At 26.7% G+C, this 16,087-nt stretch overlaps 1 protein-coding gene across 5 annotated transcripts in view; it reads right to left on the reverse strand.

Moving 5' to 3' along the window:
• Positions 1 to 2,847: 2,847 nt before the first annotated feature.
• Positions 2,848 to 16,087, reverse strand: part of LOC122506926 (zinc finger protein 704) — a 138,684-nt gene continuing 125,444 nt past the window's right edge. For 4 of the 5 annotated variants that reach the window (XM_043619358.1, XM_043619356.1, XM_043619354.1 and 1 more), the window contains 3 exons: positions 8,731 to 8,828; positions 7,980 to 8,214; positions 2,848 to 4,969 (listed from right to left, as the gene is read on the reverse strand). In XM_043619358.1, the coding sequence (XP_043475293.1) occupies positions 4,760 to 4,969; positions 7,980 to 8,214; positions 8,731 to 8,828 (543 nt within the window). In that variant the 3' untranslated portion in view covers positions 2,848 to 4,759. The remainder of the gene's footprint in view (positions 4,970 to 7,979; positions 8,215 to 8,730; positions 8,829 to 16,087) is intronic. The other variant, XM_043619357.1, reaches the window with a different exon arrangement.

The raw sequence follows: 16,087 nt of genomic DNA on the forward strand, positions 1-16,087 counted from the left end.
TTTCGAAAAATATCTTTGTTTTTGTTTTTGACGCTGAGAAAAAGCGTTCGTTAAGTAAAGATACCGAGTTTTGAAAATATGTATCGCATGGTAAGATTCTTTTTTTTCGTTTTTCATTTACCTAAGACTAATTTTTTTTTTTTGCTTTTTTGTTTTTTTTTAAGTTTAATATGTTTTTTTTGCGATACAAGGTACTTGTTGTGTTGAGGTACTTTGTAATGGTGCACAGAGTTCGTCAGTAAAGTCGACGCTTTATGTTTTCTTTTCTTATTTACTTTGGTAAAAGTATTATTTTTTTTGTCATTTCTTTGTTTTCTTCTTTATTTTAAATATTACGATTATATGATTTCGTTTTATAACTATTTTTACTAATTTTTTTTTGCCTTGAGTCACTGAAATCAGAATTTTAATTGTGAAAATGGAATGTTTTTTTTTTCAAGCGATAGGGAGAAATGAAAAATTTTGAAAAACTCGCTGGAAAATAAAGTTCTGAACTTTTTTGGACAATGGGAATATTTAGAGAAACTCGAAATTTTATTTTACAAAATTTTACTTTTCTTACTTGTGGAAAATTTGAATGTTCAGAACAGTGGAAAAAATCGTCGACTGCAAAAGTAAAGGATGACTGACGGGGGATTTTTTTTTCGTTTTGATAATTAAAATTTTTCCGAGTTGGAAAAACTCGGGAATGTAAAAAAATAAATATTTTGAGATACCCTGAGATATTGTCTTTTTGCAGCCAGCGATGCTGGTGTTCGCAGATTGATATTATTTTGTTGTGTGTGTGTGCTTAAAAAGAGAAATTTTAATCGATCGAGTAATTGATCGACTCGAAAGAGTTGTGCGGATTTGACCTAGAAAAGAGAAGGGGGCAAGGTACCTAATTGGACGGTAATTACTTTCTACTCGCGAGTTCTCTGCTATTTTGTTATTTATTTTTTTCCTTTCGTATTATCTTCATTTTTTCATGAATGAATATTTTTCGAGAATTAATTTCTCGTGGTTTGAGAAAACGAAAAGCAGTCAGAACTTTGGCACGATATATCAGGATAATCGAGATCCCGAAATGCCCCTTTGGAATCCCAATGACCAACTTGAAATCTTGTCCGAAAAATTAGCATTTTTTTTAATCAATACATTGTAAATTTTAATTTTTGTTTCAGATTTACTTGGTTGAGATCTACAAGCCAAAAAAGGAAAAATATCACGATGATTAATCTAATTTGTTTTCATCTGGCAATTGAAAAGTGAGTAAAAAAAAAACATTTTTTTTATTACATTCTTAAATGTACTAGCGTCTTTAGGTTTTTCGATATCACTTTATTTCAAGAATCGAGAAGACTAAATTATGAATTTCTTTCTTCCTTTGGTTGTCAAAAACAAGAGTAACTATATAGCCCGTGGAGGGAGAGGGGAATAATCCTTTATAGCCGCAAGAATATTTCATTGTTTCCGTTTGTGCAATTTCGAAAAATTCACTTCTCGTACAACAAATTCAACAAATTGAGTCAAAAAAAAAAATTGTCGAGTTTTTACTCTACTTTTTTTTTAATGAAAATGTATCAAATTTTTTGTACGGTGTGTGTGATGATAGAAAGAAAACATTGAAACGATATCAGTGGCATAATACTGTCAGTTACAAAATTAGATTCGGATTTTCATTTTTTGGTATTAGAAATAAAGTTTTTTTTTTGCTTTTTGTCAATACATCGCAGAAACTGTAATGTTCAAGGTTCAGTCTAAAATTGGCGTCATATTTGCCAAAAGGCACGATCTGTGATGCGATACTCGTAAAATCATGTCATCAGTCTCTACCCTATTTCCATTGTTCAATTTTCAAGTCTTGTTCAATTTTCTTAATTTTAGTTTCTTAATTTCTTAATTACAATTTTACAATTTTTTACAATTCCAATTTTTTAATTTCAATTTTCTAATTACAATTTTTACTTTTAATTCTTTTAATTTATTAGTTAAAATTCCTAATGTTCAGTTTAATTACAATTTTTAATTTCTATTTCTACTTCAAAATTTCAATTTCTTTTTTGATTTCCAAAAAGTTCAATTTCTTAAATTTTGTCCTAAAATTTTACAAATAGCCTAAAATTTTCTCTTAACCATTTTATCGTAATTTTCAAGTCTTTGAATTATTCAACACCCGATATTAATTTCTAAGTCCAATATTTTAAATTTTTAAGAACTATCCTAGAATTCTAAAATTATTTCACAATTTTCCAGTTTTTTTTGGAAACTGAGAATTTTGTTCCAATCAATGGAAATAGGGTTATTTAAACGAAAAAAACTACCAGTTTTCGAAAAATTTTTAAAAACCTAGTAGTAGGCAAATCTATAATCTCAATTTAATCTACATTTTTTTTATAAATTTTTTCTCTTTTTTAATATTTGTATATATATAGATATATATTTATTTATTTAACACATACTTTATAATTTCAATATCAATTTATAGATTAAATATATATATATTTTTTTTATTATATAAATTATAATTTTCTCTGCCATAATTTTTTGTCACGAATTGAATAAAATTCATGAAATATACGTCAAAAAAAAAATTTACTTTCTAGGGAAAAATTTTTATACATTTTTTACAAAAGAATTTAAAAATTTACTATAAACAATAATTTTTTGCAATTTTCATTTTTGTAAATTTTTATTAAGTAAATAATATTGAGTTTTAATAATAAAAAGAAAGGGAAAAAACTGGAAGTTTCAAAATAGTAAAATTCTGAAACTTCACATTACAGTGACTGCATTAGAATCATTCCGATGTTAATCGTTAATAGAGAGCACTCTTCATCGAGGCCTTAATATTCTCTTTCATTTAAAAAGAGGAATGGGGTGGGGGGGGAGAAGGGTAAATATACGTATTTACAAAATTATTCTAACTAAGCGTGTCGAAACAAGGGAAAAACAAAAATTTGTTTTCTCTATTTTTAACGACACGCACGCGTTATTCATCATCAAACGAGAACTTTTTCCAGTTTCTCGAATGAATTCCGAAGCGTCGTTTTCTCATAATTTTTATTATATATATAATTTATACAATTATATATACAACAAAAAAAATAATAATAATAAAATCGCAGCTCTTTGAAATAAATTAAAAAAAAATCGCAGAGGATCGTCTTTTTCTCTTAAAAAAGAAAAAAAAGTTATCGAGATCACATTGACTAAAAAAAAGAGTTACAAACAAATTTCAAATGTTTGTTTCTCTTGATTTCTCGATTAGAAAAAAAATATTTAAAAAAGGGTGACTGATTCTGAAGAAACTACGTTTTTTACGTTTATTACGTTTTTTTTTAAAGGGAAAATTGGAAATTTTTTCTAGTTTGTAAAAAATCGATCGATTCGACTGCACAGCATTTTTACTCGCGTTCCATGATCTACGAGTCGCTTTTTCTTTAGCGGATAAGATACCAAGACTATCAACGCTGGGCCCTACGCGCACATTTATTATATTTACAAGTAATATAGTTTTTTTTCGAAGGTACGGGTACTTACGAAACTCGAACAACGATCTTTTTTTTTTTTTAATTATTTGTCTGGCAGTATAGAATTGGTGTATAAAATTTTGTTCTCTTCTTCTAAAAACCACTTTGTCGTCAAATTTTCAACGAACCGCCATTATTTTTTTTTTCTTTTCGACCCTCGGGATCCAATTGATTTAGAGAAAATATCACAATTTGCTATGTATTCCCTTTAATAATTCTAAAGTTGCATCGCTTGGCAACCGATTCGATCCGCTTTCCGAGTTCGTCAATTTTCACTCACTTTTTGATGATCGGGCCAGAGCGAGCAAAGAATTAAACTCGTGAGTGCGTACCATTACGTACCGAATTGTTTTCTTTTTTGATCGCTTCAGATGCGGCAGGTCACACACACTTTTTTTTTTTTTTTTTTTTGAAACTGAGAATCGAACGGAATTTTTTCTTTCTTTCCTGGTTTCAATTCTTATCTATTTTTTTTTGTCAATTGCTTGCGCATAAAGCCTCTCGAAAACCAGAAAACTCCGTTTTATCCTCTCTCGGGGAGACCTGCTGCAACAAGTCGACACTCATGGTTTTTTTTTTGAACGACAGCCGGACGATTGCGCAACGCGCTCGATTAGAACGCTCCAGTCCATAAACGCCGGTTCTCGTTCAACAATATTTACTATCTATCTTCTTATCTTTTACAAAACAAAACGAGAAAAAAAAATAAAATAAATAAAATAACCCCCGTTTGTGGTTTGCCAAGTGCCAAAATTGATAAACTCCTCGACCTGCGATCGCTTTTTTTTCACGGTCCTCGGGTTTATCTAGATTGGTTTTTTTTTATATACTTTAACTATTTCGAATCTCGAGTTGTAGACCTACCCGAGAATATATTTTTTTAATTAAATAGTCAGTTTTCTTGACTCTTCAACTGTCCGTCATCCGTCATGGGATTGACGTTTCCATCGAAATTCATTTGCTAATAATTTATTGCGGGAGTGACTTGACGACCGTCGATTGATGTATGGATTCGATGGAAATGAGGTGGACAATGATGAGACAATGAATCTTTTTTTTTTTTTTTTTGATAATTGGAAACGATGACTGACAGTTGGCAGGTGGTAGTTGTGATTGTGACGGTTGATAATTTAAGAAAGTAGAAGTAGAAGAAGAAGTTGAATTAGCACTGGCAAACCCTGAGGTTAATTCGGCGAGAGAAGACACCCCCGCCTTCGGCGACATCGATATCCATCGATGAGCACAATTCAGTCGTTAAAACGGGTGCACGCCTTCTTCCATCGGCATTGCGTACACCATAGGAGCCTCTGATCCATACCGTAAACTTTTCGGCACTTTTTCGTTTCGCCACGATTTCTTCGTGGTGATGCTGTCAATTTGTCGGTGGTAAGGGTCAGAAGGCCTACGTTGTGCTGCAAATTGTGGAAGGACCTCGATGATAATTTTAGATGTTTTGTCTATAGTTTAGAAAGAAAAAGAAAAAAAATTATTTAATTTCATTCTTTTGACTTTTAATACTATTAAAAATTCGACAAATCCGAATAAATCAACTTTCACTTATTTTAATCTATAAATCGCTTTTTGCGTTCGGTAAACAAATTTATAAAAAGGGAAATTCAAACTCAAAATCATTTAATTAAAGAATTTTGGAAAATTAATTATTTCGTTTCATAAATTTAAAACATCAATTATCTCATTAAATAAACTCGAAAAATGAATTATTTAGTTAAGTAAATTCTAGAAAATAATTATTCAACTAAATTAATAAAAATAAATGATTATTTAATCAAATAAATTGAAAAAATTAAATATTTAGTTTAATAAATCTTAGAAAATAATTATTTAACTAAATAAATCCAAATAAATGATTATTTAATTGAATAAATTCGAAAAAATGAATTATTTAGTTAAATAAATTATAGAAAATAATTTTTTAACTAAATAAATTGAAAAAATTAAATATTTAGTTCAATAAATCCTAGAAAATAATTATTTAACTAAATTAATCAAAATAAATGATTATTTAATCAAATAAATTGAAAAAATTAAATATTTAATTCAATAACTCCTAGAAAATAATTATTTAACTAATTAAATCCAAATAAATGATTATTTAACTAAGTAAATCTAAATAAGTGATTATTTAACCAAATAAATTGAAAAAATTAAATATTTAGTTCAATAAATCCTAAAAAAAAATTATCTTACTAAATAAATTCAAAAAGTGAAGTATTTAGTTGAATGATTTAAAAATTAATTGAGTGAAAAAGTTACTAGTTTAAGTGTAGATACACTGATTGATTGAAAGAGCGACTTGTAAATTTCAATTTAAGTGAAGTTTTAGGTACTTATGCGGATTCGGGGAATAATTTATTAATTTCAAACACAGTCTTGAGAATTAATTTAGTAATAATTTTATTTAAATTTCATGCTAAATAAATAGCTGTCAGATTAATGAAATTCAAAAATTTTTAATTTAAAAAATTCAATTGACAACTTATTTTACAAATTTAATCCACAGGATTGCCACTAATCAGGAAAATCAGGGAAAACTTTCAGGGAATTTTATCAAAAAGTACGGGAAAAATACCGAATTTCAAGGAATTTTGTTTAAATTTCAACTTCTATTCAAATTGCAAATTCTATAAAAATTCTAGTTTTCGTTTTCAAACAAAATTTTAAAATACTCAAAAATCTTGAATTCTTGATTTCTTTTGAAAAATATTTTCTTTGAAAATTTTTGTGCATCATAATGAATTTGATAATAATACTTAAAAATTTTCTTATTTCAGTAAATAATTAAATTTATTTCAAATTTATTTACCTATTTACAAAATAAATAATGAAAATTCACTTTTATTACATATTTATATACAATTTAATTAAAATTAATTTTTTAATTAATTTTGAAAAGATTTTAGTTCAATAAAAATGACAATTTTTTAAAGATACAACTTGAATTTTTTAAAAAGATTTCACTAAAATAAATTATCTTATTAATTAGAATTTTGTGGAAAAAAATTAAAATTTAATTTTAAATTAAATTCGTCATAGAATTTCACTAGAGATTTGAAAGAAAATTGAATTCTCAAAGAATTTTAATTTACTAATTCGTAAAGAAATTAATTTGTCAAAGAGTATCAGTCGAATGTAGTCATATTTATTCTATTTAGAAAAAATTTGTTTTTAATTTTTTCAAAAAATTGATTTTTTTGAAGTTTTATTTGAAATTCTGCAAAAATTTGTGTTTTAAAGTATTTTAATTCCCCCGTTTTTTAAAGATAATAGTTACTAACAAGTAATTGAAAAATTTGGAAATAATTGAAATTTCGTAAAATTTTACTAAAAATAATTAAATTTTTCAAAAGAATTCTAGTGAAATTATTTTAAATAATCGAGGGAAATTAGATTTATTTTTAAAATAAACACTCTTAAAATTTTTAATTTAAAATTTTTGTTTCTAAAAATTATCTTCTTTTGTAATTGAGAACTCCCTCTGAATTTTTTTATACGAATCAGAGAAAAAATCAAAATTCTGTCTAGAAATCAGAGAAAAATAAGGAAAGGAAAAAATTATATTTTCGTGGCAAACCTAATTAATAAATTAATTAATTTAATAATTAATAAAAATCATAATAATAATAATTTTAATAATAATAATAATAATTATTATAATAATAATAACAACGGTGCAATTAGAGAAATATTTTTTAACAGTGTTTCAAAAAATTATTTTTTTCAGGAATCAGTAATTCAGAAAAAATTCTTTGATTAAAAATAATTAACTATAAAAATTAATTGAAATCGTAAAGATTTTCAATCTTTTGATTACACCAAAAGGCAAATTTACTTCTACAGAGAAGGAAAATAAAGAGAGAATACATTTGAAATTTTAAACAGTCAGTTTTAAAATACTGAAAAGTTAATTAAAAGACAGCGTCATATTCGAATATGTTGTTTCTTCAATAATAAAATTCTCGTAAAAAAAAGAAAAATAAAAAGCACTGTGGTTGTCTGAAAGTTGACTGTTTTAAACTGTCTATCAAAACCTTATTCGACGCACAAGCGGTATAATTGACTCTCTTACGTAAAACTTTTAAGTTCGAAATGAGATTTTAATAGACTCTCTCACCATAACAAAATTTAATTCAATATTGCATTTTAGAAAAAAAATTTCTTTTTACATGAAAATAATTGCAATGTAAAAATTGTAATTTAAATTAACTTCTCGCATTATTATTGGCTTAAATTGTACATTTCTTTAATTAGTAAAAAATAAATTGATCGTTTATTTCAATTTTTTTAATCTAAAAAATGAAAAGTGATTATTATTATTATATTTTTATTATTGTGGCAATTATTTATTTGTCAATTGAATTTTTATTTTTTTTTTATTGAATCTATTTTCTGGGTTTTTATTTTTATTTTTTTAAAAGTAATTTGAGAGGAAAAAAAATTAAAACTCACAGAAGATGAAGAAGAAATTGAAAATGGATTAGGTCGATCGCCACGCAAAGCATTTTCAGCATAGATGCTGGCTGGAATAGCTTCTACGTGGAATTGTTTAAGGTATTCCGGATCCTCATGTGGAGGTCTTGCCATATCACGATGGGACATGGTCGGAGGTGAACTGACAAGGTCCATTTCAATTTCCTGGTAGTAGAATTCCTCTTCGTGATCAGTTTCGTCCTTCTTCCTTGGCCTAAAAAAACAAATTTTCCATTAGGCGAAAAATTGAAAATTCAGAAAGAAAATTAAAGAAAAGCTTCAGAAAAGTGAAAAAATTCGATAAAAAGGAATTAAACATAAATTCAGAGAAGGAATTGAAAAAGAATTGAGAGAAGGAATTAAAAAATAATTCAGAACAAAAATAAAAAGGAATTCAGAAAATAAATTTTAAAAAAATTCAAAAAAGGAATTAATTAATTTTCTTCTCTAGCCTTGAGACAATTTGTCTGGGAGAAAAGTTTCCCCAGTGACATTGACTATCAAAAGCCACTTTCAATATTTAATAACAAAAAAAAAAAACAGAAAAAAAAGAAACTATTTGACGGAAAGTTTGTCTAGACGATTGGAAATTTATCTTATCAACGTGGTTCAAGGTTGTTCTTTGCAATTAATGTTCATCACGTCATGGAAATTCATAGCGTGAACTAGAAGTGATTTTAGGAAGAAAAAAAATTGTCACAAATTTTTTTTTGGCAAATAAAAATCTTACCCCAAATGACTCTCGCGAACGTGTTTCTCAATCATTTCGATTGTCGAGCGAACTGCGAAACATCTAGGCCATGAGCATTTGAAGACACTTCTCGTTTCCTGAAATAAAGAAAATTAATCATTAATTATCAACATTCTTTAAGTTAGAATAATTAATAAAATTATCTGAATAATTTAAAAAATATAATTCAATTTTAATTCAATCATTTGAAAATATTATTTTTTTTAATTTACCACCATAAGAATTTCAGAAATTAATTAAATAACTACAAAAAATTAAAATAAAATTATATTTCTTGTTTTTTATTTGGAAATTAATTTTCAATTATCTTTTTATTCTCTATAATTTTATTAAATATAAATAATCTCGAAAATTAGTTAAATACTAAAATTGAATTATATTTTTCGTTTCCTTGAAAATTAATTTTCAAAGTCCATAATATGAATAAAATTCAAAACACCTTGGAAAATTTTTAAAGACAGAATATTGCAAAAAAAAATTATTTTTCCTGAAACTGAAAAAAAATTAAGTGGCCGCAAAAAATTCATTATTTTGAATTTAAAGGATCTTGGGGAATTGATCATTGAAGAAATTTAATGTAGGCGTCGAAAAGGAGACGCTGTGCGTCGCGACGGTGTGCAAAATCGATGCGGTTCGCACATAAATTCGTCGCGCGCACGTTTCTTTGTTTACATCGCAAAGCCATGTGCGATGGGTCAGGATAACTGCACAGAAATCTAAAATTCAACCCCAGAATTTTTAGTTCAAGCGTTGGAAAAAAAGTGGAAACGGTTTCTAATTTATCTAATTGGAATGTTTAATGGGTAAAAAAAAATTATTACTGATAATAAATTATCAATAATAATTACGTTAATAACTTATTTATAAATTAATTATTAATAATAATTATAATTAATTACTCTTGATAATTATAGTAACAAATAATCATAATTTATTATCAATAGTAATTAATTTTTTATTATTAGTAGTAATTTATTATTAAATAATTCAAATAACAACAGAATATAATTTTTTTCGTCGGGAAAAAATCCAAAAACTAATTATTAATCCCAGTAACTTAACGATTTAACGATTAAATAATTCAATAAGCAATAGAATATAATTTTTCCCATCAGAAATAATTCCCTAAAAAAAAAAAACATTTTTTTCATATTTATGAAAAATTTGTTTTAAAAAATGTTCTTTATTCGCGCCTTTTGTTTACATATCGAGTAGTGACTGGCGGTGTAATATATAAAGCGATGACGTAATGGGAATTGATTGTAGGGAGGCTAAATTAAATTTGTTTGCGCAGCATCTCCCACTGATCCCTATGGGGGATGACGTAATGAGAGACTCATGACGATGCTCTCCTCCGACGTCATTCTCGTTTTGAGTCGATTGGAAACTCCCTAGAAGGAAAACCTGACAGTGACGATATCGTCATTCAAGTCAAGGTTGAATTTCCAATACACAATCGACTAGATGTAATTAAAAAAAAAAAATCACAATTTATACAATAATAATTATGTCAAATTATTGTACAAATTGTCTCTAATATTATTATTTGTCTTACAAAAAATTTTTTTTTTTCACGAATTTCGAATGGTAAAAAATAATTCGGTGAAAAGAATTTTTTTTTTTAAACTTTGGAGAAGTTTCGGAGTTAGATTGTTTCTTATTAGAAAAAATAACTCGATGAAACAATTTTTCTCCATTTGGACATATTTTAATTAATAGGATTTTTCTGAACAGAAAGAAAATCTTTCCTCTTTCGAATAGAAACTATTTTTTTCCTTTCCGATTTTTCTAAATAGAAAAATAATTTTCCAAATTGTAAAAAGAATTACAATTGCAATTTTTTAATTTTTCGGAGATTGAGTTTTACTGAATATAGCGAAAGAAAGAAAATCGATTAAAGTGCGGGTAATTTTTGCATAATGATAGACTCATTTTTCCTCCGACATTTTCATTTCTTTCGATTGAAGAAAGTAGACTTGGTTTTTTCTTCTTTTTTTTTGCTCGATTGTATTATGAAATTGAAATTCCCTCAATTTGAAATATTTTGTACTTGTGGCGGAAATTCCGGGGCAAAAATATTGTTTCCTATAAATATCTAAGTAGCGTGCGTCTGCCCTTTCGCTGTTCAATTCTACTCGAGTGACTTTCATTGTTCGCAAGTGTCATTATGCAAATTTCGAGACCAATGTCTATAGATTGTTGTCCAAGTGTTGCACGCAAGGATCATCGACGTGCGGCCGTTTGCCTGCCTTGATAATGAAAATGTGTGGGTGTTCTCGTGGCAAAAAGGGGGGGGAGAGGGAGTAATAAGAAAACGTCCAATTTCGACTTCCGTCCTGCATTTTGATAAGACGTCGTTGACCTTTTTTTTCATTCTTTCCTCTGTTTGGCGCTCGCTCTCTCTCTATTTTTTCATTTTCCTTTTTTTAAAACGATCCGTCAGGCGCATGTTTAACGACTTATGATCGAGGATTATAAGCAGAGAAAATGCACCTTTTGTTCCCCGCGCAATTGTATTCATGGAATAAATTGTCCGTTTTAGGCCATGCGACTTCCGGCTTAGTTTTCGATATTCCAAGTTGATTAAATAAAAATAAAAAAAAAATAAAAGGTCTTTTTTTCTTGTTCGGAAAGTCTTCTTTTGATTGTTATCGATTTTGAAAAGTCAATTTAATTACAAAATCGATATTTATAGTCAACTTAGTATGAAAATTCGATTCTAGAATTCGAAATTTGGAAAAAATTTTCTATAATTCGAAATTTTTGCATCGTTGATTTTCTTTTTTCCAAGGAAAAATATTTGACAATGACAAATTGAAATTCTATTTAGAAAAAAATTTAATTTACAAAATTTTATTTCAGATAATCTTTTTCAAAAATGGAAGAATATTTGAAAATCGAAGAAAATTTTTATAAATTGAAATTCTATTTCAAAAAGAAATCGACGGTGTAAATTTTTTTTTGAAAGATTTTGAATTTGACGAAATGAAATTATTCTATTTCGAAAAAGTTTTACATCGTCGACTTTTTTCTTTCAAAATAGAAAAATATTTGGAAATCGAAGAAAATTTTGACAAATTTAAATTCTATTAAGAAAAAAATTTTACATCGTCGATTTTCTTCTTTCAAAATAGAAAAATATTTAAAAATCGAAGAAAACTTTGACAAATCGAAATTCTATTTAGAAAAAATTTTGCCTGCATCCTGAAACTTTCATTTTTCAAAATGGAAAACTAATTGAAAATCAACGAATGCTTTTACAATTTAATTAGAATAAAATTACTTTAGAATAAAATTTCGCATTGGCAATTTTTCTTCAAAGTAGAATTTCAATTTGTAAAAGCTTTCATTGATTTTCCAATATCTTTCCATTTTGAAAAAATCGACGATGTTAAACTTTCTTCTAAATGCAAATTCGAATTTCAATAAATTTACTTTAGTTTCAAACTGATTAAAATAAAAAATATTTAAAAATCAAAGAAAATTTTAATAAATTAAAATTGTAGTCAGAAAAAGATTGTTATATTGTCGATTCTCTTTTTTTAAATTTAAAAATGAAAAAATATTTGATAATCAAAGAAAATTTTTTAGATATTCGAATTCTATTTCGAAGAAATTTTGCCTTCATCGTCAATTTTCTGTTTTGAAAATGGAAAAGTATTTGAAATTTAAAGAAAGATTTTACAAATTCAAATTCTATTTCATATAGCAATTTTTGCCTTTATCGTCAATTTTCTGTTTTCAAAATGGAAAAATATTTGGAAATCAAAGAAAAATTTTACAAATTCAAATTCTATTTCGAAGAAATTTTTTGCTTCATCCTCAAGCTTCTGTTTTCAAAATGGAAAAATATTTGAAAATCAAAGAAAAATTTTACAAATTCAAATTCTATTTTGTAGAAATTTTTTGCTTCATTCGTCAATTTTCTGTTTTCAAAATGGAAAAATATTTGGAAATCAAAGAAAAATGTTACAAATTCAAATTCTATTTCGAAGAAATGTTTGCCTTCATTATCAATTTTCTTTTTCAAAATAGAAAACTATTTAGAAATCAAAGAAGGATTTTGCAAAAAAAAGGAAACGAAAAACTCTTTCTTCGTTTCCTTTTTTTGAAATTTTTTCTTTTTGAAACTAAGAAGAAATGGAAACGAAAGAAAAAGGAGAAAAAGAAAGAAGAAAATTAGAGCAAAAAGGGAATTTTTTTTTAACGAGACGAATAGTTTCAAAGGAAACGCGTTGAAATTATTATTCTCCATTTTTGAAGAAGCAGAAAAGGGTAAAGAAATTGTAAAAATGGTTGAAAAGTGAGGAATCGAATATTTGTCGAAAAGTCAGAAAAGAAAAGTAAAGTAAAGTAAAGATAAGGGGAAAAAAAGGAGATTGACGTGAGGAGTGTTTAACAATCGTTCCCTTGACTTTAGTTTCTTTTAAACGTGAAGGCATGAAATCGCTTGGATCTTTGAGCGTGTAGACGCGTGCGGCAGCCGTGATAAAAGTAAGTGGTGATAAAAGTCGACAATAATTCAATTTGCTGCTCTTTGCCATTTTGTAGTAAGGTAGGCTCTCTTTTGCCTTTTCAAGGACCCCTAACGATCAGTTCGTGACATCACCTCTTCTGAAACCTCATATATACGCAGTTGAGTCCAGCAGTTCTTGTACATATAACAACATCGTAGCCATTGCCGAGGTCAGAGACCTTTTGTGTGTTGCCGGCTGCCAGGCAATTTTCTCCCTCTCCTCTCCTCTTCTCTCTATCTATATCTCTCTTTCCTCCTTATTTCGCTTTGGGGCCCCTCAAGAACCAAGAAGCTCTTCTTCTTCTTCTACTTCTTCTCTCCCCCATCTGGTCCCCTCCTATATCTTCCGCCCTCGCCCCTATTCAATAATGATAGGTAGGGAGTGGTGTAGAACTGGAAAAGAACGTAGAATGCAGATTATAGGATCTTGCATGCAAGAGAGTAGGAAGAGAGAAGTCGATGATCTCGAAAGTGAAACACATCCAGGGTGCCACACGTGTTTCTCCTATTCGAGCCTTCTTCTTCTTCTTCTTCTTTTTCTTTTTTTTTTTCTTTATTTTGTCATCATCTTTTCTTTTCCTCCTTTCTTGAAACGTGGCTCTTTACTCGAATCTTCGACAGTCGCGAGAGTTCCTCTGAGACCAGATGTGACGCCACTTTGAAAGCTTCTATAAATAATCACTCGAGCATTTCCACTTGTCGAGGTGTTTGGCAGGAACTTTATTTTTGTTGTCCCCATCAATTCTCCATTATCGTAAACGATCGCAATCGCCTTGCCTCGTCTCGCACCTTCTTCTCTTTAAAACGGAAACAATTATATCAGTGGAAATGGACAAAATTATTGTTCTCATGAACAATAAAGAAATAAATAATCAAATAAAAGCAATAAACAATGGAAATGGTCGAAAAAATTTGTTTTCTTGGTCGAAATAAATAAATAATAAAATAAAAGCATTAAACAATGGAAATGGAAAATAATAGAAATGGAAAAAATAAAAATAGAAAAAAATAGAAAAACTAGAAATGGAAAAAATAAAAATAGAGAAAAATAGAAATAGAAAAAATAAAAATACAGAGAAATAGAAAATAATGAAAATAGAGAAAAATAGAAATACAGAAAATAATAAAAATTAAAAAATAAATAAATAAAAGTATAATAAAAATAAAAAAAAATAATAGATAAAAAAGAAATAAAATATAATAGAAATAGAAAATAATAAAAATAAAGAAAAAGAGAATAATAAATAAATAAAAAAATAACAATAAAAGTAGTAAAATTTAAAAAACTGTAGAAATAGAAAATAAAAAAATCCTAAACTAGAAAAATAATAATAAAAAGCAATAAAAAGACAAAAAGAAAAACAATAATAATAAAAAGATAAAAAAAAGAACAATAAAAATAGAAAGTAATAAAATCAGAAATTATAAAAAAAATACAAAATAAATAGAAATAGAAAATAATAAAAATTGAAAATAACCAAATCCCTTGTCCCGTTTAAATTGTAAATAAATAAATAAGTAAATAAAATAACAAAATTTTAAAAATACACAAAAATAGGAATGGAAAATAATTAAATTTGAACAAACAAAATTAAAAGTAAAAGTAAGTAATAAAAATGAAAACAATAGAAATTTTAAATACTAAAAATAGAGAACAATAAAAATAGAAAATAATACAAATAGAGAAAAGTAGAAAAATAATAAATATAAAAAAAAATAATCAAAATAGAAAATAATAAAGATAAAGAAATAGAAAATAAAAATAAAAAACAATAAAAGTGGAAAATAATTAAAATGTATTGAAAATAAAAATAAAAAAATTAACGAAAATAAAGAAAAATAGAACTAGAAAATCAAAAAATAAAAGAAATAAAACTAAAAAAATTATAAAAATAGGAAAAAAAGAAAAAAAATATTAAAAGCAGTCAAAAGTTTAGAAACTAAAAAAATAGAAGTGGTAAAAATAGAAAATAAAAACAATAAAAATAGTAAAAATACAAAAGAAGTAAAATACCAAAAAAAACTAAAAATAGTGAATTAAAAAAATAATGATTGTTGAAAATTTTTTCCGAATTCACAACTTTTATTTATTCATATTTATTTAGTTATTTATTTATTCCTTTATTTAGTTATTTAGTTATTCATTCATTTATTTAATTATAATGCAAACGGGACAATTGATCAATTACATTATTCGTAATTAATAAACGAGTGATTAGATGATGAGTTCGGAAAAATCGTTTTGAAAAAAAAAAAAATTGAAAAGATCGGATAAATTGTGCGGTGGAAGAATTTGAATTTGACCTATTTTTTGTCACGGGGGCTTCTTTTTCTTCCTCTTCTTTTTTTTCCTGACAAACAAAACATTCGAGAGAGTTGTCAATCACACGCTTATCGACGTTGTTGAAAACGAAGGGAGGACTTCACTACTCTTTCTCTCTTGCCCACTCGAGGATCCGTTGCATACGTTATTTCTCACTCAAGACAAAATTTCTATGCAGCAGCATGCACACTCTGTTCCTTGTGTGTCATGCAAATAAAAAGTAAAGAGATGATCTATTAATCACATGAAACTAGACAAAACAAGTCCTTTCAGCAAAAAAAGAAAGAAAGAAAAAATTTTCTCTTCTCTATCGCTCTGTATGATTCGATTATTTATTAAATTAAATCCCACGTTGAAAAAATTACAAAAAAAGAAAATTGATTTATTTTTTTTAGAATACATGCGTAAAATCCTGAATAAAAAATATTTTCGAATTACTTCTGAATTATTTTTATTCGAGAATTTCTTTTTATTGGAAAAAAAAATAATTTCAATTT

This window comes from Leptopilina heterotoma, unplaced genomic scaffold (genome assembly GCF_015476425.1).
Source record: "Leptopilina heterotoma isolate Lh14 unplaced genomic scaffold, ASM1547642v1 Lhet_44, whole genome shotgun sequence".
Taxonomy (NCBI): domain Eukaryota; kingdom Metazoa; phylum Arthropoda; class Insecta; order Hymenoptera; family Figitidae; genus Leptopilina; species Leptopilina heterotoma.